Source organism: Eleutherodactylus coqui, chromosome 1, assembly GCF_035609145.1.
Source record: "Eleutherodactylus coqui strain aEleCoq1 chromosome 1, aEleCoq1.hap1, whole genome shotgun sequence".
In the NCBI taxonomy this organism is placed as follows: domain Eukaryota; kingdom Metazoa; phylum Chordata; class Amphibia; order Anura; family Eleutherodactylidae; genus Eleutherodactylus; species Eleutherodactylus coqui.
In genome coordinates this window covers 102,304,519-102,328,844 of record NC_089837.1, presented here as the reverse complement: position 1 = coordinate 102,328,844, position 24,326 = coordinate 102,304,519, and the positions used below count along the sequence as shown (strand labels likewise).

The 24,326-nt window shown below is 43.6% G+C and overlaps 1 protein-coding gene across 2 annotated transcripts in view; it reads left to right on the top strand.

Moving 5' to 3' along the window:
• Positions 1-21,214, top strand: part of INPP5D (inositol polyphosphate-5-phosphatase D) — a 111,246-nt gene extending 90,032 nt beyond the window's left edge. For both annotated transcript variants that reach the window (XM_066598249.1, XM_066598248.1), the window contains 6 exons: positions 1,035-1,122; positions 5,896-6,048; positions 7,159-7,246; positions 11,160-11,234; positions 15,606-15,836; positions 17,073-21,214. In XM_066598249.1, the coding sequence (XP_066454346.1) occupies positions 1,035-1,122; positions 5,896-6,048; positions 7,159-7,246; positions 11,160-11,234; positions 15,606-15,836; positions 17,073-17,394 (957 nt within the window). In that variant the 3' untranslated portion in view covers positions 17,395-21,214. The remainder of the gene's footprint in view (positions 1-1,034; positions 1,123-5,895; positions 6,049-7,158; positions 7,247-11,159; positions 11,235-15,605; positions 15,837-17,072) is intronic.
• The last annotated feature ends 3,112 nt before the right edge of the window (positions 21,215-24,326 follow it).

The window sequence follows — 24,326 nt, the reverse complement described above, 5'->3', positions numbered from 1 at the left end:
CAATTCCTGCTCCTGGCTTTTTCATCCTCCTCCCCCTGCAGACAAGGACACCGTATATTGGCTCGGTGTGAAAACCGTCCCTGAAATAGCCCTAAATATGGACTGATTAGGGACGAACTAAATGAAATTGGAGAAGACAAAAACTGCAAGGTTTTTAATTAAACCCTACTGCAAAAATTGTCAGCGCAAAATTCATGCATTTCAGTGAAAAAATGTGCCCCCCAAGGTGTCCCTAGCCTTTAAAGGCATTGATGACATATCACTAGGTTGTGCTATTAATTTCTTATTGCTGAAGTCCGGCTGCTGTAACCCCCTTCAAAGTGGCCATATATTCGGATACTGATTGTATGGGTCCAACAATGGAGTATCTGAGAAACAGAGCCAGCAGGAACCAAAAGTAGCACAGGAACTATCTTGTGCAGACTTTATTCTAGTGATCGGTGGGGGTCACAGTGATCATCCCTCCCCATTAATCAGATATTGATGCCATCTTCATTAATGTCTTTAGTGAGACAAAACTATTAAATGAATTGTACCTGAGGGCAAAAATGCATGAGGCCAGATGTCTGCATCAGTAGTACACTTTTTTTGGATTGTTCAAAGTGTGATTCAAACGATTTAGTCATACAATCAGGCCTGGGACAATGTAATGAGCTGTCTGGCCAATACCCATAGTAGGAAGTTTCAAAAAATGGAAGCTGAGACTGTATTTGTAATAAGGGGTTAAGGGACCCTAAGGTGGTGGCTGGTTTTTTCCCCTTGGTTCAGACCATAGAGGACCAACCTCGTGCTAGTTGTTGGGTTACCTGAAGCGGGTTGGATAGCCACAGCTGTTTTGCGTCTTCTGCCCAAGGTGTTGGATCTGGGGTCAGTACCTTTTGTGGGGCGGCTGGGCTGTATGCCCTAAGGTGGGCCCAGTTGTGTCTGCATCAATAATGAAAATAGGCTGTTGATGAAGCGATCATCCTGTATATCTTGCTGTATTACTTCCTACTTTTGGCTCTCTATACATTATCACAGTTCTGTCCCTGCAGCTAACGCCAATCATCTCAGATCTTGAGTACCTTCTGGACCAGCATCTACTGATTTGTATCAAGTCTTCAGACACTGACGAGTCATATGGTTAGTAAACATATTACAGACCTGTTATAATGTGTTTTTATTAACATCAGTGTATCACATATTATTTGCGGCATATACAATAGCTGATGGTTTAGCGAGGGGGGGGGGGGGGTTAACCATAAAATTTGGAAATGCAGAATCCATAACAGTGGCAGAATAACTGAACAGATATTTATAATGGAGCAAAGTCTCCAGGTCAGTGCGATGCAGGGACAGAGACTTTAAGGATATGTTCACACATAGCATAAATGCAGTGGATTTTCTGCAGTGTAAATGCCTGCAGAAAACCTACAACGCTTATAGTATAAGCAAAGTGGATGAAGTTTTAAAGGGAATTTGTCAGCTCGGACATGTTGTTCAAGCTGCAGGCATGATGTTATAGGGCAGGAGGAGCTGAGCAGATTGATATATAGCTTTATGGGGAAATATTCAGTATAACTTATATTTTATTCATTTCTATCTCTGCTTATTCTGAGCTGAACAGTCCAGTGGGCGGAGTTATCAGTGATTGACAGCTTCACTGTATGTACACTCCTACACAGATAGCTGTCAATCACAAGATAGCTCCGCCCATTGGACTGTTCAGCTCAGAATAAGCAGAATATTTCCCCATAAAACTATATATCAGTCTGCTCAGCTCCTCCTGCTCCACTTGTTGCCTGCAGATTGGACAGCATATTTGACCCAACAGATTCTCTTTATCAAATCTTTTTACATGGGGTGGGAAAAATCTGCATGAAATCCACGGCAGAATTGCCATGTGGTGGGGTTTTTTTTTATTCTGTGGCATGTCAATTGTTTGCTGTGAACTTTAACAGTGAAATTCACCCCTTTCAATGAGTAGGATGAATTCTGCAGCGAATCCGCACATTGGGGGGTTTATGAGGATTGTACACAGCGGTAATTCTTCCCCTTGTGGCTGTAGCCTAAGCTGGGGTTACATGGAGTAGACTAACATGTTAGTAGACTAGCACTGAGTTGTGGTTCCCAACCTTTAAAAAGATATTCCAGGCACTTAGTATTGATAACCTATGCTCAAGATAGGTGATCCATAGATGATAGCCGTGCATTCTTTGTTCACGATCCCTGCTGATTAACTGTTCCTCCTGCCGCTGTCAGTGCTGCAGGGCCAGACATCCGCATTGGTGGTCGAGGCCGGAAGTGTCATAGACAGCTTCGTTCCTATTGAAATCAATGATAGTTATGCCTTTCATTACGCTTTCAGCTCTGACTGCAACAAGAAGCCAGAAGTGTAATAGAAGGCTTCCCATTAGTGATGCTGGCTACTACACTTCCGACCCTGACAACCGATGTAGACATCTGGCCCCTTGCAATGACAAAGTGCTGGAAGATCAGCTGATCGCCTGGGGATCCCGAGCTGCAGACTCTTGCTAATCTAATATCGATGATCTATCCTGAGGACTGGTCCTCAACAGTAAATGCCTGGAATATCCCTTTAGTATATCGAGGAAGCAACGCTTATTGCATTACCCTCATAATCATTGCCTAACAAACAGACAGCACTACTTATTTTTACTCCTTGGTAGCTATGCATTATCAGGGCTGTGGTCTTCAACAGTATATATAACATTCCATCATATGACAATTTTAATATAGACTTAGCCAGAGGCGTAAGTTGAAGCTCCCGGGCCCCGATGCAAAACTTGTAACAGGGCCCCCAACTATAATGCTTTATTCATAGTACTGGGCTCTCTATATGGAGAAGAGAGGCCTTCTGGGCCCGGGTGCAACCGCATCCCCTGCATCCTCTATAGTTACCCCCTGGACTTAGCTTTAGCTCTGTTCAGATCTGTTTAATGTATACGATGTTAACAACTTCCATCATACATGCTAAGCATGTCCGTAGGGTTGCATTCACTTCCATTGACTTGAATGGCACAATGGAACAACTGCTATGACTAGTGCAGCATTCTAAGAAGGAACAGAATTGTACTAGGATGTAAACATTGACAGCACAAGTGCTGCAGCTTCTTCAATCAGCTGATTGGCGGGGTTCCCGGGCAGCAGACCCCCACTGATCAGTAATTGAGTTTCTACAAACTGGATAACCCCTTTAATGAAAGCACAGTTGAACCACTACAATGGCATCCACTGACATAGCTGCACATGAAGTTGCCAGTATCCTAGTTTCCATCTGCTGGTAGGAATACGGAGCATATGTGGATAAATTCTGTTCCTCGGCAGAACAGTCATATTTCAATGGTTGCCATGTTGTCTGGCTAATTTCTTTAAAAATAGCACAAGTTGTTTGGCATCTTAGTATATTTTTAGTGCATCTCCTTCGTTCCCTGTCAAAGTCATCTGTGACTCACCCACACATTCTCTACAAGTATCTCATTAGTGTCTGAGCTAGAAAACTCTTGATGACTCTCAATACAATTTATTGGATGGGGCACTAGCTGGGACATTAGTAAATACACACACTCACAGACTAAAAACACTTAAAGGGCTGTCAGATGATGGTAATCTCTGTCTAGATGACCTCTAGATCATATGAAGGTCACATAGGGAAGGTTCCACTAGGGTCCCCCTCTGTAAGCTAGACAGAAAGCTGCTCCTTAAAGGGAACCTGTCACTATGAAAATGTAGTCCAACCTCCTGGCATTGTGTTATAGAGCAGGAGGAGCTGAGTAGGTTAATATACAGTTTTGTGTAAAAGGATTTAGTATAAATGGTAAAGTATTGAGTTAAATCTTTGCTCATTTTGGGCTTAGGAGTCCAGTGGGCGGTCCAAATCTGTGATTGACAGCTATGTCTGTATGCATTCTCAAAAAGGAAGACGCTGACAATTATTGAGTGAGACCGCCCACTGGACTCCTAAGCCCACAATGAGCAGAGATTTCACTCAATATGTTACAAGTTATACTTTTTTTTTTAAACACAAACGCAGCTAATTAGTGGTTAGAAGAGGCCACGGCGCTGTACATGTTTTACATCCATTCAGTTCATGTATCATTACATTCATGTGAATGACCACTATGTAATGCTATGTTATCATGGCAGTGACCTCTGCAGAGAGATTTCCAGCCAGAAGCCACTTCCTTCGGTGATGACTGCCAGGGGTTAGAGAAATCGGACCCGACTATTCAAAAAAGGGTTGGGTCCTCATGAGATAACCTCTTTAAAAATACCTCATACCTACATACATATATTGTACTAGACTTTGCTAGTATATATAGCCATCTAGTCATACATTTGAATGAAAACACTGTCTAGTTCAGAATCATTACATGGCAGAAATAGGAAAAAAAGGGAGTACACCAAATACATTATTTTATTCACTTCCCATTACTTTCTTTATACCCACATCAGTCCGTGTTTCCAGCAAGACTTGCAATCTAATTTTCCAACTAACTCATTGAAATGCAGAGTAACTGGAGAAAGCTCAGACAAACACAGGGAGTGAGGGCGCCTATGCACTAGCGATATGTTTTCTTGTGATGTGACAGCGAGTGCAAAACGCAAGCCTCGCAGCGCTAAGAAAACTCTGCGATATCGCTCATGGTTTTAAATGTGGCTGGTGTCAGCAGCGTCAGCTCCATTGAAAACATAGAGAATACATCGCGGACTTCTGCCACAGCTGTGACAGCTATAGCGGAGGATTCCTTCATCCCTGCGGGGATGAAGGAATCCTCTGCCATAGCTGTCACAGCTGTGGCAGAAGTCTGTGATGCTATCCCATTGTTTTCAATGATGACGGTGCTGCTGCGGCCCAATTGAAAGTAGTGGGTTTCAGGCAACCATCGCAGCAATGATTTTCGGGAAAGGGCTTGAAAGATAAACCCTTCCCTAAAAATCATTCCCAGCTGTAAAAAGATAAATAGTTTTTACTCACCTAGAAGAGCCATCCGGCTTTTCTCTCCAGCCCCGGCAGTCGTCTTTTCTGGAAGCCGGAGATTGAAAAATCCCCGCCCCCAGGAAGCGCTGGTCTGATTGGCTGAGATAATTGGTTTCATAATCATGTGTTTTCACTCGCTCTCACATCGCAACAAAACATATCACTAGTGGGTAGGCGCCCTGAGGGTGTGATTACACATCACAGAGTAAATCCATACTAAAATCCATGAGTGGAATTTGATGTGGATCTTGACAGTGGCATTCACTTACTGCATTGCTATAAATGAATTAGTGGTGAAAACCCATGGCATTTCCACAACAGGGGAAAAATAATCCATATTATATCTATCTACTGCTGCAGATGCTTTTCCACTGTAAGTGAATGGGGTTTGCACTAATGGTACATTTTACCATCCATCGCTGCAGAATATCAGCATGTATTCGGCAGCCATAATTCCACAACAATTCCATTTTGTGGAAAAATGACCCTTAAGGCTGCATTCACACGAACGTATATCGGCTCGGTTTTCACGCCGAGCCGATATACGTCGTTCTCATCTGCGGGGGGGGGGAGGCTGGAAGAGTCAGGAGCAGGAACTGAGCTCCCGCCCCCTCTCTGCCCCTCTGCACTATTTGCAATGAGAGGAGGTGGGACGGGGTCGGGGCTAAGTTCCGAGAATTAGCCCCGCCCCTATCCCGCCTCTCCCCATTGCAAATAGTGCAGAGGGGCAGAGAGGAGGCAGAGAGTGGGCGGGAGCTCAGTTCCTGCTCCTGGCTCTTCCATCCCCCCCCCCCCCCTGCAGATGAGGACGACATATATCGGCTCAGTGTGAAAACCAAGTCGATATACGTTCGTGTAAATGCAGCCTTAATCTGTGTCAGAATTACCACATTATTCACTCTTGTTTGCTTCAGGTGAGGGCTGCATTGCACTCCGCATGGAGGATCCACAGCAGCAGCAGTTCCCATTCTTCACTCCTCTGACCCACCATGGAGAGGAGACGGGTCACTTTCAGGGAGAGATCTGCCTACATGCGCCCAGTGGGAAACAGAGAGAGAAGCTGTATGGTAAGTCATGTACAGCATACGCGGAGAGCAATTGCTTACCCCATTTTACCAACTATTTACCAAGTACATTAAAGCTTCTTTAACCCAACATTACATGATTTGTAGCAAATATTATGGATAATCTCGTGAGATTCCGGATTATTGTGCAGCCCTGTTAGATAAAATGTGACTGTTCTCAGTAAGAGAAACCAAGTAATCTTGTAGGTATGATACCTTTTAATGCCTTACAAAAATACATTGTTGCAGCGGTTCTTGGATCTGTTCCTTTCTAGTAATCTGGTTCAGGTCTTGTTTTTGTTTCTCTTCATCTTCTGGCTCTGGTGGGAGTGGTTTTAGGTGAGACTCGCTTAGTCTCTCCTATGGGTAATTTGGGAGGACTATTTAACCTGGCCTTGTGCTTAGATCATTGCTGTTTAATTCAGTCTCCCTCTGATTGTGGCAGAAGTCAGAGTTTGGTGCTGGATCTCCTGATGCTTCACAAAGCTAAGTACTGCAGTTACTACCATTTATATCTTGTTTTCTGTGGTTTTCTCCTATCCCATGTAGGGTCTGCTAGTGGCCAAGGTACATGGTCAGGTTCACCCTTGTTAGGGCGGGTTATCTGCGTATAGGCAGGTCCCTTTCGGGGTTTATAGGAACATTGTTTCCCTGGTGTCTGTTTTTTTATAGTTTACTACTGTTTTGTGTGCAGTTGTGGTCTGTTTGTTCACAGTCCCTGAGTCCTTCAGGTTTTTGAATCCAGCAAGCCCAGATTGGATCTGACAGATATGATATTACAGCAAGCTTTCAAAGCCACTTTGGTTTCTTCATCAGGTTTCAGCAGCTTGCTAAAGAAACCAAAGTAGATTTGAAAGCTTGCTGTAATATCATTACTTTTCATTAGTCATTAAAAGGTATCGTATCTACAAGATTGCTTTGTTTCTTGTACAGAGAACAATCACATTTTGTCCCACTGGCTAACATGGTACCAAACCTTTGCCCTGTTAGATAAACATATGGAGGTTTTCTAATGTATAGGATGCTGGACTCTTTTTATTGTACATTAGACCTATTTTGTATCTTTGACAATATTTCAGTATATGTTATACTGTGTCATTATTTGTGTCTTAGATTTTGTGAAGATCGAGAAAGATGAAACTGTAGCGCAAAAACATCAACTAAAAGCACAGTGCAGCCAGCAATGGGAACAGTCATCCAGGTAATGATGAACTGTATATACGGAAGGAAACTTACTACTTCATGCTACATAAAAGTGAAATTCTCTTATAGTGTGTGCCGAAATCCCCATCATGACACAGGTGGTTGGGGAGTATGGCACAACTACTGAATGATCCCAGGATACTATCTTATGATATCCCGCCTATAAAATATAATATATTAGTACTGCCGGAGTCCTATACATTACCATTATGATCTGTATAGGTGTACAGATTCTCACAAACACGTCTACTAGTGGACTTATTTAGAATGGCTATGGCCAGATTTCCATGAGCGTATCCATATCTGCATACACATGAGTGTAGCGCTTTTGCAGAGCAAACATTCCTTTTTACGAATTCACTATGAAATGGTGTCCATTCATGTGAAAGGCTGTCCATGTAAATCAAGAGTGGGCCAAGACCAGCACAGCAAAATATAAAGAAAAGTACTTATGTGCACCTCAGATGCCGCATAGATGTAGTCACGCAGACGGAAGGGGCCTCTCCAAGCACCCACAGAATAAATTGGTAGACCATAGATCACCGCTGTTCACACTCTCAACTCAGTGCAGTTTCCTAGTAGCCAATGTAGTGCAGTACAGCTAACACGGACCAGGTCCAGAAAACTTTTCTTTCATTGTACTCACAAGTGGGATTAACAGAGGCATGTAAAATGAAACCATGGCAAGCAGTGTCAGAAGAACACCCTACTCCAGGTTCCCCATTAGGCTTCATCCAGAGCATAACATACATATCTGCATGACTATATCTTTGAGTCATCTGAGGAGTGCTTAGAAGTACTTTTTGATATTTAATTGTGGGAAAATGGATATTTCCTATTACTTGCAGAACCCAGTGCCTGGAATATAGATTATACCAATCTATTCTATAAAGCCGCCACACCATACGCTGCTGATACAGTCTGCTATTTGCTACTCTGCTCTTCTTGCTGCTACAAATGCAATGAAAACCTGCTGGTATGAACAAAGCCACAAACACCTGACAGACCCATTATAAGTCAATGGGTTTAAAAAATATATATATGCTAACAAATCATAACTGATTGGTGTCAGATCCTGCAAAATGAAAGTCATGATGCCCCTGTGAATAGGGTCCAACTTATTTAGCACTGTTTTTTTCTGTTTTTACCAGTTTTTGCAATACATATATACGGTATATGTTGTAAGGGGTATTTCCATCTCAGTCAATTATGGTTGAGATGGGAAGAGCTGACCTAATGTCATGGTCACCGATGGTGGCCACAGACAGGGTCAGGGAGCAACCATTTTAGAGATAGGAGCAGATCCCAGACGTGGGATAAGACATTTATGCCATATCCTGTGGATATGCCATCAATATGATCTGTGAATTTCCTTTTAAAATTCTGTGAGCCCTGTCATTTAGGCTCTGTTCACACTCCTAGGGCTTATTCACAAGAGCGTATATCGGCCGGTGTTTTCACAGCTGGCCAATATACGCTACCATCTGATGCATTGAATTCCAACGCATCAGATCACACAGACTTATTGCCGCAGCGTAAAAGCCGTGAAAACACCAGCCGATATACGCTCGTGTGAATAAGCCCTTACTGTGTACCATTGGGGTTTCCAAGCTTTCGGATGTTATTGACTGCAGGATTGGCATATTCTAGATGGAAGCGTATGCCAGCCGTGAAAACGCCGGCCGATATACGCTCGTGTAAATAAGCCCTTAGGGTGGTTTCACACAGGAGAGAGTCAGTAAAAAAGCAGATTATGAAACCAATGATTTTCATTGGTTTCTTCCCCATCTGCGATGTTTTCACTGATGCGATGTTGAAAACGAAAAAAATCATGGCATGCTCTATCTTTCTGTGATGTGCTATTTTTTTCTCTTTATCCCCTATGTTTCCCTGTGGCGCTTCCTTTTAATCGCGTCACAACAAACTTGCATTGGGATGCGATTTTAATATCAGAAAGTCCTATTGACTTTTGCAATTTAAAAAAATCATGCGCTTTTAATCGCATGATTTTATTGTGGGCGGCAACAATGTGATGCAAGATTTTTTAATTTTTAAAAAAAAAAACAATCATAAGAACAAAGAAGCGAATTTTACCACGATTTTCTCACAGCAAAATCGTGTGAAACCAGCTTTATAGAGCTCCATTGATGAAAAACTGATGGAATGCAGAGACACAAAAGCAAATCTTGGCGTTGTCAAAAAGTTGTGGCTTTGGGAATGCTGTGATGAAAAAAAACTGAAAAATTAGTTGGTCCTTAAGGCGCAGACAGGCTTTGGTAGTGAAGGGTTAAGGCCTCGGTCAGACGGGCGTTTTTTCGCGCAATTTGCGCATGCGATCTGCGCATATATAGAACCATTGCTTCGCAATGGGAGCGGTCACATGGCCGCTTTTTATGCGGATGTCCGATAAATTATAGGACACGAGGAATCGCAGATCGCACCTATCTGCGTTCTGCGATTCCTTGTGTTCTATATATGCGCTCAATGGGGCCGGCTGTAGCAGCGCCGACCCCATTGAGAACATATACTACAAAGATCATTCTCCTCTGCCACAGCTGTAACAGCTGTGGCAGAGAAGAAAGATGTTCGCCCATTGAATTCAATGGAGCTGGCAATACAGCCGGCTCCATTGAAAGCAATGGGCTGCCTGCGAGTGCGGCATGAATTTTCGGGAAGGGCTTAAAAATATAAGCCCTTCCCTGAAAAACATCCAAAAATGTGTTAAAATAAAAAACATATATATACTCACCTTGTCCCTGCAGCCGGAGTTCAGCCGCGGCCCGCAGGCAGCACTCATGAATGGGTGAGTGAGAGCTGCCTCTGATTGGTGAGGGCTGTGACCAATCAGAGGCAGCCCATTCAGCAGGCGGGGATTTTAAATCCCCGGCTGCTGAATACTACACAGAGCACTTCAGGAGAACTGCCGGCGAACCGCGGCTGAACTCCGGCTGCAGGGACAAGGTGAGTATATATATATTTTTTTTTTACACATTTTTGGATGTTTTTCAGGGAAGGGCTTATATTTTTAAGCCCTTCCCGAAAATTCATGCCGCACTCGCCAGCAGCCCATTGCTTTCAATGTAGCCGGCTGTATTGCCGGCTCCATTGAATTTCAATGGGTTAGACAGCGCTCCTTTGATCGGGCCAGTTTCACCGAAAACGCTGCTAGCTGCAGATTTTTCGGCGAATCGTCAGCCCCGGTCACGCGATTTGCGGATGCGCATCTGTCATGCGATCCGCAAATCGCGGCAAAAAACGGTCGTCTGACCGAGGCCTAAGGCAGTAAATAGCGCTCTTCTATAGTCACAACGTGAGATCGCGTGATAACTAGTGAGATCTTGTGTTCCAAGCCTGAATGCCAGCTGCTCTGAGAGATGCTCCCTTGGAGGAGTCTGCAGATTAACACAGCAGTGTGGAGCCTTTTCTTTACAGTTTCCTTAATAAGTCCCAAATAGTTAAACTTTAAGGAGGGTGGCAGGAGAAGGCTAGTGAGTTTCAAAATAAAGATTGGTAGGTTTAGGTAAGTCAGATCTTTTATAGTTGGAAATTATTGCATTAAGTTACAATAATTCTTACCCTTTAACAATAGCATTTCCTATACAGACTAATTGCAATTGTGATTGATTTCTTATGGGAACTTTGCATTTGCAAGACAGTTCCAAATTCAATTACAAACAGTTCTATAATGAACAGCGTTGTCTAGGACTAGAAACATGGCTGGTTTTTTTTTCTACAGTTAATGGGAAGCTGCAATACCAGACACAACCCATGGGCGGGTGGGGAGCTTTTTTTGGAATAAAGCAGCCATGTTTCTAAGTCTACATAAACCCTTTAATGCTGGGTTTTCAAACCCATTGATGAATGATCCATCACAACATAAGTCTACTACCTCTACTTTTCTTTGATTACAGGAGTGGGAAATGCTTTGGTGATAAAATTGGACGAGTACGAGGTGTTCCACTCTGCACCCCGGAGACATTAAGCAGGTATACCTATTGTATTTAGAACTGGTGATATTACCAGAAGCCTACAGCATTGGAGAGTTTAGACAGTTTTTCTGGCTTGACCTCATTGAAGACACCAGATATCAGGGTTTAATACAGAGATCTCTCCCATCATCTATTTATACCAAGGACTGTGACAAGGGGGCACCCTCTACGTCTAGAGGAAAGAAGGTTTCTACACAGACATAGAAGGGGGTTCTTTACTGTAAGAGCAGTGAGATTTTGGAACTCTGTGCCTGAGGACATAGTGTTGGTAAACTCACTAAAAGAGTTCAAGAGGGACGTGGTAGTCGTTTTTGAGAGTAATAATATTACTATTATGTTCGTCCTGGACTGCCAACAGGAACCTGGTACAAGGGCAGCGAGAACGGATGTGAAAACTCAGACTAAACCCACCTCGCAGCGGAGCACCCGTTCCAAAAGGGATGACCCCACTTTCTTCCACGAGAACAGGATGGGGGGTCCGAAGGAAACCAGAGTGCTGGCAACCAAGGAACAAACAGAGACAGACAATAACTAAAAGACAAGAACAATAGAGTACCAGGCAAACAGATACAAACCCAAACACAGGAGCTCTGAGCAGGCTGACTGCTCAGGGAACACTGAAAATCATCAGCAGCTCCCAGCCAGGAAGAGCTGGATTATACAGGGAAGAGGGAGATGCTGATTGGTAGACAGAACTGTCAATCACTAGCCACACCTCGCTGATAGTTGCAGGGCTAATTAACTAGGACTAGTACAGACAGGAGATGTTAACCCAAACTAATCAGGATAGAACCCAAAGAAACAAAGGTGTGCTGGCAGAGACTTGACCGTGTGCTGACTGAGACGTGACAATTACATGATTATTAGAGATGAGCGAACCTACTAGGCCACACCTCTTTTTCACCCGCGATTTTCGAGTACTTCCGTACTCGGGCAAAAAGATTCAGGGGGCGCCGTGGGTGAGTGGGGGGTTGCAGCGGGGAGTGGGGGGGAGAGGGAAAGAGAAAGGGCTCCCCCCTGTTCCCCGCTGCTACCCCCCGCTCCGCTACGCCTCCCCCCGGCGCCCCCCGAATCTTTTCACCCGAGTACGAAAGTACTCGAAAATCGCGGTGCTCGATCGAGTAATTACTCGAAACGAGTACATTCGCTCATGTCTAATGATTATCATTGATTACTGCAGAAGGTTCGGTGAGCAAGGGATTATTCTGGCTGCAGGTTTTGGAATCAGGAAAGAAAAGGAAGGATTTTTTTCCCTTAAAATAAGCTAAATTGGCTTCTACCTCATTGGGGTTTTTGCCTCTCTCTGGATCAACATTGCAGAATAATAGGCTACTTAATGGATATGATATGTTACTATGATAGATGTCCCATGAAAATAAGACTGAAATTGGGCAGTTAAGAGGGAACAGATTCATTAATAGATGAATCAATCCATTGATTAGAAGAGCACCAACTCACACAAGATTTTCTGAAATGTCATATTTCTGTATGATTCACTGTTCGATTCCTACTGCCAAGATGTTTTTCTTGTTGCATAAGGGTTAGGAGAAATGACATATGTCTTCCTGACCATAGACTTCTTGTCTATAACCCTTTAAAGGTCAACTCAAGCCTTCTTCAATAAATCTTGGCAATAACAGCTACATCTTCATATGTAATCCCCTTTCTTATTTCTAGCAAACTCCACTTATTTTGAACATATTCATCTCTCAGATTCTGAGCCCAGTGTTATGCTTTTCTTCTCACTGGCTTCTGTATTAGAAGATTTCAGTGCTTTCAATGTTTAGTAGTAAGTAAATTAATGAGACTGGTAGTAGCATGACTCAAGTTGAAATTCAAGGAAGCTTTATTAGCAGAACCAAATAAACATTAGCATTGCAAAAGCAAGTGGAGAATAGTGATTGAGGGATAGGCATGAGGGATCAGGACTGAGGATTTGGGGGATGGGGACATATCCACGGTAGGAGGTATAGAAGTCCATGGCATATCAGGCTCCTGTCTATGGGAAGCACTAACATATTTTGCTGCTATAGCCACTATGTTTTATCTTCCTCCTCAATGACGCTGAAGTTCGGGAATAGATCAGAGTCTGCTGAAGACAGTATTCCTCACTACTGAGTATCTGGAGCTTGGCAGTAGGAAGTGGGTCTCATCTTCCATGGACTCCTAGTGGCATAGTTGGCACAGTCTGCTGTCCCTGCGCTTCTAGTTCTGACTGTGCCACCCTGATTCAATGGCCAAGCTGTCGGTGCTCAGTCTGTAGTGGCACAGGACTTTGCGCTCTCGGGGGTTTGTTAGTTTTTCCAGATATGGGGCCAATTTGTGGACCCTGGAAAATCTGTCACATTAATTTTGCCTTATTAACCCCATATGTCTATGCATGTGCAACTAAGGGAGGAATATAGGTGAACTACAGATATTCCCGCACATCTTGCAAATTAGCAGTAGACCATCCAATGGGTCATCCGCCTTTGCATGTTTGGTGGAATGCATGATGTCTCCAGGGGGCAGAGCTGGAGAGCCCAGACCACTTGCAGAGTTGGACTGTCCATTGGATGGTCCACTGCTAACATGCACGTGGTGCGGAAAGACCTCCCACGGTGATATCTGAAGATGAGAAAAATAAAGGTATCCGTGCATTCCTCCTTCGAGGGCACATGAATAGATATATGGCACTAATAGGCAAAAGTAACGTGACAGACTTTTTTAAAGCTGATCTGTCATAACTTTATGCTACCCTATGTATGGTTAGTATGGCATGAGGACCGGTTCGCTCTAAATAAACCAGAACGGCTAATTAGTTGGCTAATATGAGTAATCCCAGAATACCCTGGACACATAGCCTCTAGCTGCCCCCCTCATCAGTGCCTGCAACTGACTGCTGTGTATGGTGTATACACAATAGCACTGTTACGTTCGTGTGGGCTAGTGAGCACTGGGCCCACATGAACGTGTCCAAACTCGGGGATATAACAAACAAGGGAACCTAAGATGGACTTCAGACTGGACGTGGTGACGGAAACACCAACTGGACAGAGAACTGAATACTGAGGACTGGACTGATGGACAGACATAATATAGGGACTGACAAATGACCAAAACACTCACCTTCCATACCTGTGCCCATAAGCAAATGCAAAAGCTATAAAAGTATGAGGTATTGGTTCATATATTGGCTAAAATACTTAAGCCCGCAAGCCGCGATCAAGGCTCCTCATTGTCTTGCGAGTCCCTACACTAGCAAGACAACATGTACCAGAGGACCCTAAGGGCCACCTTAACCCAGATATGGCAAACAAACTCAGCAGGGCAAAGCAGAGACAAACTAACCTAAAACTGACATAAAATAAACATAAGAACGGACATGAACCAGCAAAACACCAAGCACACAACAAGCTGCAACAGACAAGGATACATGACTGCTCACCCTGGACACCAAACAAACACTGACAGGAGCTGGGTATTTATGTTAGCAAAGACCCAGGGGATTGGCTAGCAGGAGATCACCCCACCCAGCCAGCACAATCATGCTACACCTGTCGGGCTGTGCTGCTAGAAACCTATGTGGTACAACAGATGCCAGCAGCACAACCTAACAAGTGCATCAATGAATGTGAAGAGAGCAGGCAGGTAGAGGTGGAGGTAGCACTGTTCTTGTAAATACACCAGACTCATAAACTACTTCCCTAATGTATTCTTTGATCACTCATATTAGCCGAATGGCATAGTATTTTTTGTGCAGTTTTGGCTAATAGGGGAGCGAACATGTCCCCATACAATATTATTCTACATTGGGATGCATAGACTTATGACAACTCCCTTTACACCATCTTCTCAAAGAACCCAGTATCCATCATACACCTGAACACTTGATTTGGTAAAGCGTTCATGTGTTTTTCATGGGAAGAGGGGCAAAAGCCACAGCCAGACCACTCTGGTGGTGGTTTATTTCCATGGGGGACAAAATGATCAGGCGTTGAAATGCAACTTAACTGATACTTTTCCATGACATTATTTGTTGGGAAAGCTCAGACGCCCCCCATACGCATGCAACAGCCATCTGGTCCTACTAAAAATTTGCAAGTTCAGATGACTTTTCATTCATTTTTAGGGGCCTTAAGTAAGTCCTGTGTAAAAAAAAATGTGTAAGCTGAACAAATAGAGGTAACTTGTTAAAGTTACAAAAAGTTGGGTAACTAAGAGACAGTATTTTACAGCAAATGTATTTAGACCCTTTTGTCTAGATACATATATTTAGTATATCTACAGAGCGAACTGGGTGCAAGAATGTGTGCATGTAGACTACTTCCGTATTAGTCTTCATATGTTTATCTTGTACTTACAATGTTGGTTTTCATCTGTTTCCAGTACAGACCATAATGTGTCAGCTCAGGCATTAAGTAACCAGGTAAAACAGAGTCCTCCTAATACCCCACAAGGCTTTAAAGGAAGCGAGCAACGAAGTAAACCCGGTTCTCCAGTGATGGGTCGCGGGGAGACACCAATCACACCTCCTGCTCGCTCTGCTACACCTAGTCAGAAATTTGTAACTTGCAACAATGCTCGTGGAGCTCAGAATGTTCGCCAGCAGGATTCCATGTAAGTAATTCCAACCAATGTCATCTTAAGTGATTAAAGGGGTTGTTCAGTTATAAACTGTTTATGGCCCATGTTTACAATAGGCCATCAATTATAGATCAATGGGAATCTACCACCCAGGACCTTCGCCGATCAGCTGTGTTTGTGCACTGCTGATATCTGCAGAAAGCTCTCTTCTCACTGCAGTGGCCAGGCTTGGCATTACAGGCCAAGTTCCCAATGATGCGTGTGGTAACTTTGCCTGTAAGACTAAGCCTGGCCACTGCTGTGGGAACAGCACTGTCTGCTTCCTGCAGAAATCAGCTCAGTGAATTAACACACTGACCCAGTGAACAGCTGTTAGCAGAGGTCTAGGGCAGCAGACCCCCGCTGATCTACTACTTATGTCCTATCCTAAGGGTACAACTGGACAACCCCTTTTAATGCTATCCATAGATTCATAGATAGATTATTCAATATGATAGGGAGAGGGGGATACGCTGCTGCTAAAAGTACTTCCTGGTGGAGCAAAGGATTTAGGAGCTTGAAATCCAACATGGCGATCCTGCTTTGTTCCTCAGCATGTCCCCATTATATTAGTCAGTGGATCCAACTCAAATCACAGATTTTGGCCACATGCACTCCTAAAGAGAATCAAAATGGCCAGAATTGACCATTACGACTGACTTTTATCTCATGCGTATGGACCACTTTTGGGAAGAGGTTGTCCAAATGGAACGACAACTTTTAAAGGGTCATCCCAAAATTGACTTTTATTACCTATTCACAGGATAAAAGTTTGATCAGTGAGGGTCTCACCGCTGAGACCCCCACTGATCCTGAGAACATGGGTCCTCTGTCTCCTCTCCTCCTCACTGCACCCCTGCAGTGCGGAGGAAATTGAATGGAGCAGCAGTCGAGCAGCCAGAGATGGCTGAGCGCTTGTCCTCGGCTATTTCCGTCAGAGTTACTGAAATGTATGGAGCAGACCCATGCATGCTCAGCCGCCACTGCATTCAATCTCTATGTAACTCCAGATGGCTCTTTGGAAACCAAACGGACCTCATTTCAGTCAATGACGTTTGTTAGGCATTTAGGTCCTATCATATGACTGTTCCGTTTTCCTGTTCCCATTACGGAGCAGCAAGAAGGAACCCAAAGCGCTATTGTGAATAAGCTCTTATGTGTTCTTTTTTACATGATGCTACTGGATTTATAGCTTTTTCTTCTTTTCTTTATATCTATTTTTATATGCAGCCGTTCCACAACTCAACCTGATGTACCAGAAATGGTTGATAATCCCCTATATGCTCCAGTAAACAGTGGTCCTCCTCAACCTCCAGCACAGTGCCGACCACTGAAGCCACCTGAACCTGCCACTCGTACCACTCCTGCCATTCGGCAGCGAGCTATGACTTGTTCGTCTTCCGACAAGAAACCTGTTGCGCCTCTTAAAACTACAGCAAAGATCATGGCATCTGTTAACATCAACCGTTCTGAAATCGCTCCGTCTATAACCAAACCTCGCCCTCCTCTTCCTGCAAAATTCCAAGGCGGCCGTGATGGCCATCACACTTAGCTAAGTCATCTCTTCAAATACATTGGAGTTTTTGTCAAAATTTTAATGTAGTTTTTGACACATTCCAGTCAGGAAAAAATGTTCTTTGCCTTTTCCAATTCCACTTCTGCCAGTGAAATCCATATAGTTTATTTTGGAATACATGATTAAAGTACATATCTCCCTTTTGATTGGCCATGGCTATATAGTTATATAGCCCACATATTTTAACTCTTTCATCTTTGTCACATGTCCTTATTGTATATTTTACATATTTTAAAGAGTACCTACACTTTCACCTTCAGAGCATTTCTGCTCCATCGGCCGTTTGCAGATCCCTTTCGGCAGCTGAAGGCAGCCCCATAGACTGTTTCTCGGAAACCAACAACAAGCAGATTTGCTGTTGACAGATCTTGTTAGATTTTTTAAAATCATTATTACTTTTGATGACATGTGAACATTCAGATATTATGGTGCTAAAGAATCAATCAGACCTGGAAACATTTTATACTTGGGCACAAAATAGTAACACATATGAATAAACAGATCTGTTAATAGCAACTAGTCGGTGGTTTCCAAATAACAAGGGTAAAACATGCTGTCTATACACTGAACGATCACTGCATTATGAACAGCTGGTATGTAACATCTTGTAATTAGTACCAGGGTACAACGTGATGGGTGAGTCACGATCTGCTCTCATAGAATGTGCTGCAGAAGGCTACATTTGGCAGTCATGGGTAAACGTGGAGACATAAGTGACTTTGACCACACTTAGATTGTTGGTGCCTGGAGGTGGGGTGGCAGTATTTCTGAAACAGTCACACTTATTACCAGTTCCTGAACCACAGTATCAAGAGTGTACCAAAACTGGTTGAACCATGGACCAGCATCCGACAGAAGATTACGCAGCAGCAGGCCATGTGTAGTTGATCCTAGAGGCAAGCATCAGGTAGCACATCAGCTATCTCAACAATGATGTCCCATGGTAGACCAAATGACCCAGCAGTGCAACAGCAGGAAACTTGGACAACATTCCACAATGACTATATGTTGTTTAATAGCCGAAGCCCCTGTGTCATCACCAACAACGCATGGGCCTAGGAAAGATGTCAGTAGACCTTGGACACATGGCAAAAGGTCATCTCGAGTAATAAGTCCCATTTCCTGCTGTACCATACGGATGGTCAGGTCTGCATGTGGCGTAAGCAGCATGAAGCAATATCTCATGGCTGTGCCACTGAAGTTCAACAGGCTGGTGGTGGAGATGTCATGGTGTGGGAACCGTTTCCCTGGCATGGCCTTGGACCGTTCATCATGATATGACAATCCTTGAATGGTGAATACTACAGACTACTACCAAAATTTCAGGAAGTGAAATGCCATCTTCTATTCAGGACAACACCCCATGTCATCGAGCTCGGATCACTAGGGAGTTGTTGGAGGAACATGACAATGAATTCTCTATACTACTTTTGCCCCCAAACTTACTGGATTGTAACCCCATTGAATACTGTTTGGGATATGCCGGAAAGGGCTGTGAGATCTGCTCTTACTTATCTGCGAAATGTGCACCAACTGACGGAGCTGTTGCAGAAGTCATGGGTCGATTTGAGTATGAAGGATGTTTGCCACCTTGTGCAATCTGTTCCCCTATGTCTAAAAGCCGTGATTGCCCAAAGCGGTGGACCAACTGGTTATTGAGTAGATGTTCTTAATGCGGATATCATTCAGTGTATAGCTATAGTCAATCAATAGTGGTGCTTCAGTTTATTAGCATTTAGTACTCTACATGAGACCAGCATTTTATACAGGTCTTTTTGATGGTTAGTCTATTAATCTTGTGGTGGTACTACCAAATACTCATACATTCCATATTGGCATGAAAAAACATATATCCTCCTTACACATAATGCATTACCATAACTATGAAATGGTTAACAGGAGCTTTACATCTGAAGACTGACACAGATTACTTAATACAGGCTTAGAGTGAAGCTCCACATTGTGTAACTTTTACATAAGAAGTGGAGTATACAAATGAAGTTGTTCTGCATGATAGATGTATTTCATACTACACACTTATTGTACCGGTGGTGGCTCGCAACCGAAAAGGTCAAGTGGATGCTGTAGCTCTTGTTTTGACAAATTTTATGATACAGTCCCATTTTAACATTAACAGTTCCTCCCAACTTATCAATTGGCTCACCGGAGGTACCGTATTTATAGCATAAAGTAGTGGAGCTCCACGAAAACAAACCCCATATTAAGAAATCTAAATATCAGGTCATTACCAGAAGCTACAGAGATATTTAGCAAGTGAACAAGGCAGGGATTACAGGTACTAAAGAAGGAAATGATTATACATGGTGAACCCCAAAGAGAAGTGCAAAAGTAAAGCTCGATTCTTCATACTTGAATTGTCATACAACAGCCAGAATGACATGAAAAGATAGAAGAACTCTTCAAGTTTGCATTGCACCTTAGAGATGTTTGGGCACCGTTGGTGATACAGCAGATGTCAGTTTGGTAGTCCAGTTCTGCCCAGCATATCCTCTGTTATCAATTCCACTGTAGTGGAAATGCATTGTTTTAGGTTGTCTACTGTTATCAATGGTGCTCACATCGAACATCTGTAAGGTGCATTAAAAACTTGAAGGGACCTTTCATACAGACAAGATATTCCACAGTAAGCCATGCAGATTTTGGTGCAAAATTCTGGGCTTGCATATTCCATTCCATGTGAAAGCTTCTGAAGAGTTCTTCTATCTTTTCAAGCCATTCTGGCTATTGTATGGTAATTCATGTATGACTATAGGCCCATTTACACGCAAAGATAATCTTTCAAACTACTGAAATATTTTGCGATCTATTTGCCATTAACATTTTATCATGCTCATTTGCATGTAATAGGGCGTCCAGGAGCTGTTTGCAGAGCCCAGCGTGTGATTAATCACACACCCAGCTGCATTGTTCTGACCACGGCTGACAGCAGATTACAATGTTATCTGCCGACTCCCGTGGAGATAACAGTCTGTCTATTAAGAGATACTTTATCTCTCACTAGCTGAATGATGGATTTTAAGTTTACTTTAAAATCATCGCTCAAACGAAAAGTGCACATGTAACGATTATCGCTCATTTTCTGCTGTTTTAACGAATTGTGAGCGATGATCGTTGCGTGTAAAAGGGCCTTAAATCAGCTTTACTTCTGCACCATTCTTTTGCAGTTCGCGGTGTACTATTACGTTATTGCCTTATTTCATTATATGTTCTACCATTTGTAAATGACTTTTTTTTGCTACTTTGTTGTGTACTACACATTATTTACAAGAGCTTGATGTGAATGAAGAGGTGAATTCACATGAACAGTGCCAAAGTGTAACACATAATCTCACTTATTATTGTCCATTCATGTTATATGAATGAGTTACATTGTTGCGTTTTATTTTACTTTGTAGCGGTAGATCTTAATGCAACCACCCCCATTTCCCCCCTCCATCTATGAGAGCACTTTATATGGTGAAGAATGCTGTATTTCTAGGTGTACATGATTTTTTAAGGTCCAAGGTTTTGAAAGAGACATGGCCCATCTATGCACCCGTTACACTTATGCTGATCACACATAGAGATTGCTCACTGGAACTAAAAAGCAGCGCTAGGAATAAATCTGAACTGGAAACGAGGATATTGTGTAGGTACAATTTCTATGTATTTTATGGTTTGCATGTGCATTAGAGAGCACTGCTCAGCATTACTGTAAATAGGAAAGGTTTTACTGTTTTGTACATTTCTCTGGAAGAATATATTTAAATTGTGAGCAGAATAAAAGTATTCAGTGAAACAATCAAATCTCTCGATTCATTTATATGCTGAATGTCGAATTTCACTTGTTGTATTGGCTTACAATGACAAGCCCTTTCCTTACATACTATTGGGGTATATGGACATCAGTGGGGGGGGCGGGGGTAAGGATCTCCTCTATTAGCCGAAGCAGTGAACTGCTCTCACTATGATATTATGCCATGTTACATTTGTAAAGTATGTAATGGCCGCGGCTTCCCTCAGGCCTATCAGCTGATTGGAAAACTAGGTGGAAAGTGATCATCTGATTGCAGGCGTGCTTTAGGCTAGGGTTACATGGCAACATGCATCACATGCAACATCGCGTCTGATGATTACCAATGCTGTTGTCTTAGACCTAACACGACTGTGACTCGATAGTTGAAGAAAACTAACTCTGTTGGACTGTTGCCACAGGTCGCATGCAACTTTTTCTCCCATAGACATCAATGTAAGGCTGCTTCCACATGGGCTACAAAATTGCGCGATTTTTGTAGCAATGCGACAGCGCTACAAAGCGCATGCATGAGAAGCCCATGGTTTCTCTCACATGAGCGATGTTTTGTAGCCTACAACATTGCTGATTTGTTTTTTTTTATTGCAGCCAGGCTTCTTTTCAGGCTTATATTTCAAGCATCCCCCTCCCCCCCCCCCCAAAAAAAAATCCTGGCAAAAGAGCGCTACAAAGTCGCGCAACTTTGTAGGATAATGTGCAACTTATTAGCAACACAAAATCGCGATATCGCCGCGAAAAGATACAGGTGAAGTGAACAACAATGATTATCCAGTGACAACTGCACCTTCAAGGGGTGTAAAATACAGGTGTAGTGGCCTAGGGTTAATGGGGCCCCTCCATAATGTTATATGGCTGTCTCGTGTCAATGTCTTGTCAGCGTCTTATTTGTGGCATGCATTAAGTTTATGTCTGGAAAATGTAACGTTTTGTGCATCGTCTGTGGTCATGTGATTGTACCTGGGATATATGTGTTTGCAAGGATGCAATGGGTAGTGAGTAGCAGTAGTGGTAGTCAGGTCAGAAGGAGAAGCCCATCAATCAGGAAAGAAGAGTGAGGTCTGACAGTGAGGGAGTCAAGTAAGTGAGCCACACAGACACCGGACATCAGTCTGTGTGTGGACGGAATGGAGGAAGCTGAGCAACTTTCCTAGGCTCAGCCCGGGACCATCCTACTCAAGGGACCTCGGTGCCGCTACCGAGCATCGGGAGCAGGACAAGCTGCTTTACAGCAAGGAAAGGAGAGGAGAGGAGAGAGAGAGAGACGGGGAGAGACGGGGAGAGAGAGACGGGGAGAGAGACGCCAGGAGTGGGATCACACAGATAACTGGGACTGTGGAATATCCGATCACCCCGATAATCCTCTCTGCTGCACCACTCTGGTTTGTCGCACTTGTACCATGCCTGTTTGTTTGGAATTACTTTGAGAGGTTTACAGTAAACAGACAGAGCCAACCGTTCCTGGTTCTTGTTCAGAAAGTTGCCGTATCTGGACTACTTTATTTCATCGGGAAGATGCGCCGCAGAGGATGGAACGGTGGCGTCACGAGTGACAATCGAACATGAGGTAACCCCCGGTTACTACACCTGTGATCTCCCCCAGCAGCACCTTGATCGGGTCACGAGCTACCCCCAGGAGAGGAGATGGTAGTACCCCGTGACAAGGCCTTTCTCTACCCCGCTGTCTCTTCGGCTTTGGGCCCGCTCCTCGGATGCTGTACAGGGTTATTCAAAAAGGAGCAGATTTGGGGATTTAATTACAAAGAAACTATAAAAGACAGGTTGAATGATATCTTTCATTGGTTCAAAGTTTTTTATGACATACTAGTAAGTTCCATTTGCTGCCACAATGGATTTAAACTTAGCCAAGTCAAGCACGGTCCGTTCCTGAAGTTGTGTTGGAAGCAGGAAACATTTGCAAGCCTAAGAAACTTAGCAACTTTGAAAATGGCCAAAATCTGCTGGCTAGACAACTGGGTCAGAGCATTTCCAAGACGGCCTGAGGGCGCCTTTACACTGGCGATAAAATTGTGCGAGAGTGAGTGAAAACGCATAAATATGAAACCAATTATTTTCAATGGTTTCATTCCCATTTGCGATGTTTTCACTCATGCGACGTTGCGTGGGGAAAAAAAAATTGGAGCATGTTCTATCTTTTGACGATATCGCCCATTGTTATCAATGGGGCCAGCAGCAACGCCATCCCCATTGAAAGCAATGGGAGAACTCCCGAGCCTCTGCCGCGGCTGTGACAGCTGCGGCGGGGATTCCCTTAATTGCTGGCGGGGGAAATCCCTTCATCCCCGCGGGAAATACGGGATATGATGATCATGGCCACATAAGGGAACAAAACCGCGCTCAGTCCCATAGAAGTGAATGGAGTGGCGATCACGCATGTGCACCACTGCTCCCTTAGGACGTTTTTTCACCGCGTATTATGTGTGTGATGCACAGACGCGTGATATGCAGTGAATGGAGCCAGTGGACTTTCATTGATCCATGCACGTGTGTGTGTAGATACACATGAGAAATACATGACAGCTCGCTCTATTTCTCGGCGTACCACATTGTTAAACATAACCGCACTAGGAAAAATGACCGCGTGCGTTTTACCGACTGTCTCCTAGTAACACGTGGCCAGTTGGCGCATGCGAAAAAATGCCTAACTTAATACCCCAATGCAAATCAATGTTGTTCATGCTGTCTGTATTACGTATGTAAAAATTACGGTCATAATACTCTAGATACAAAATACTTCCTAGTGAACGTGTTCTGAGTGGGAAAACCCACTAGATCTGTCACCCTGTCACTTCCTCCTCCATTAGGAAGGCAGAGCTAGAACACGTCACGTGGTATGAGCACGTGATGATCAGAGGTCACCTGACGCCTCTTGTGCCATATAGGGCTTTTGCCAACCACAACATGGCCGGCCAGCCAGCCGGCCGCCTGGTCACGTGACGGTACCTACCGCTATCTCAAAGTGATTTATATTACCTGCCACCATTCACAAGAGTGAATATAACTTATCCTCTGATGATGCTGAGACTATTTTGCGTCAATACGACGCTGCCCGCACTTTGCGGCTCAGGTCACACAT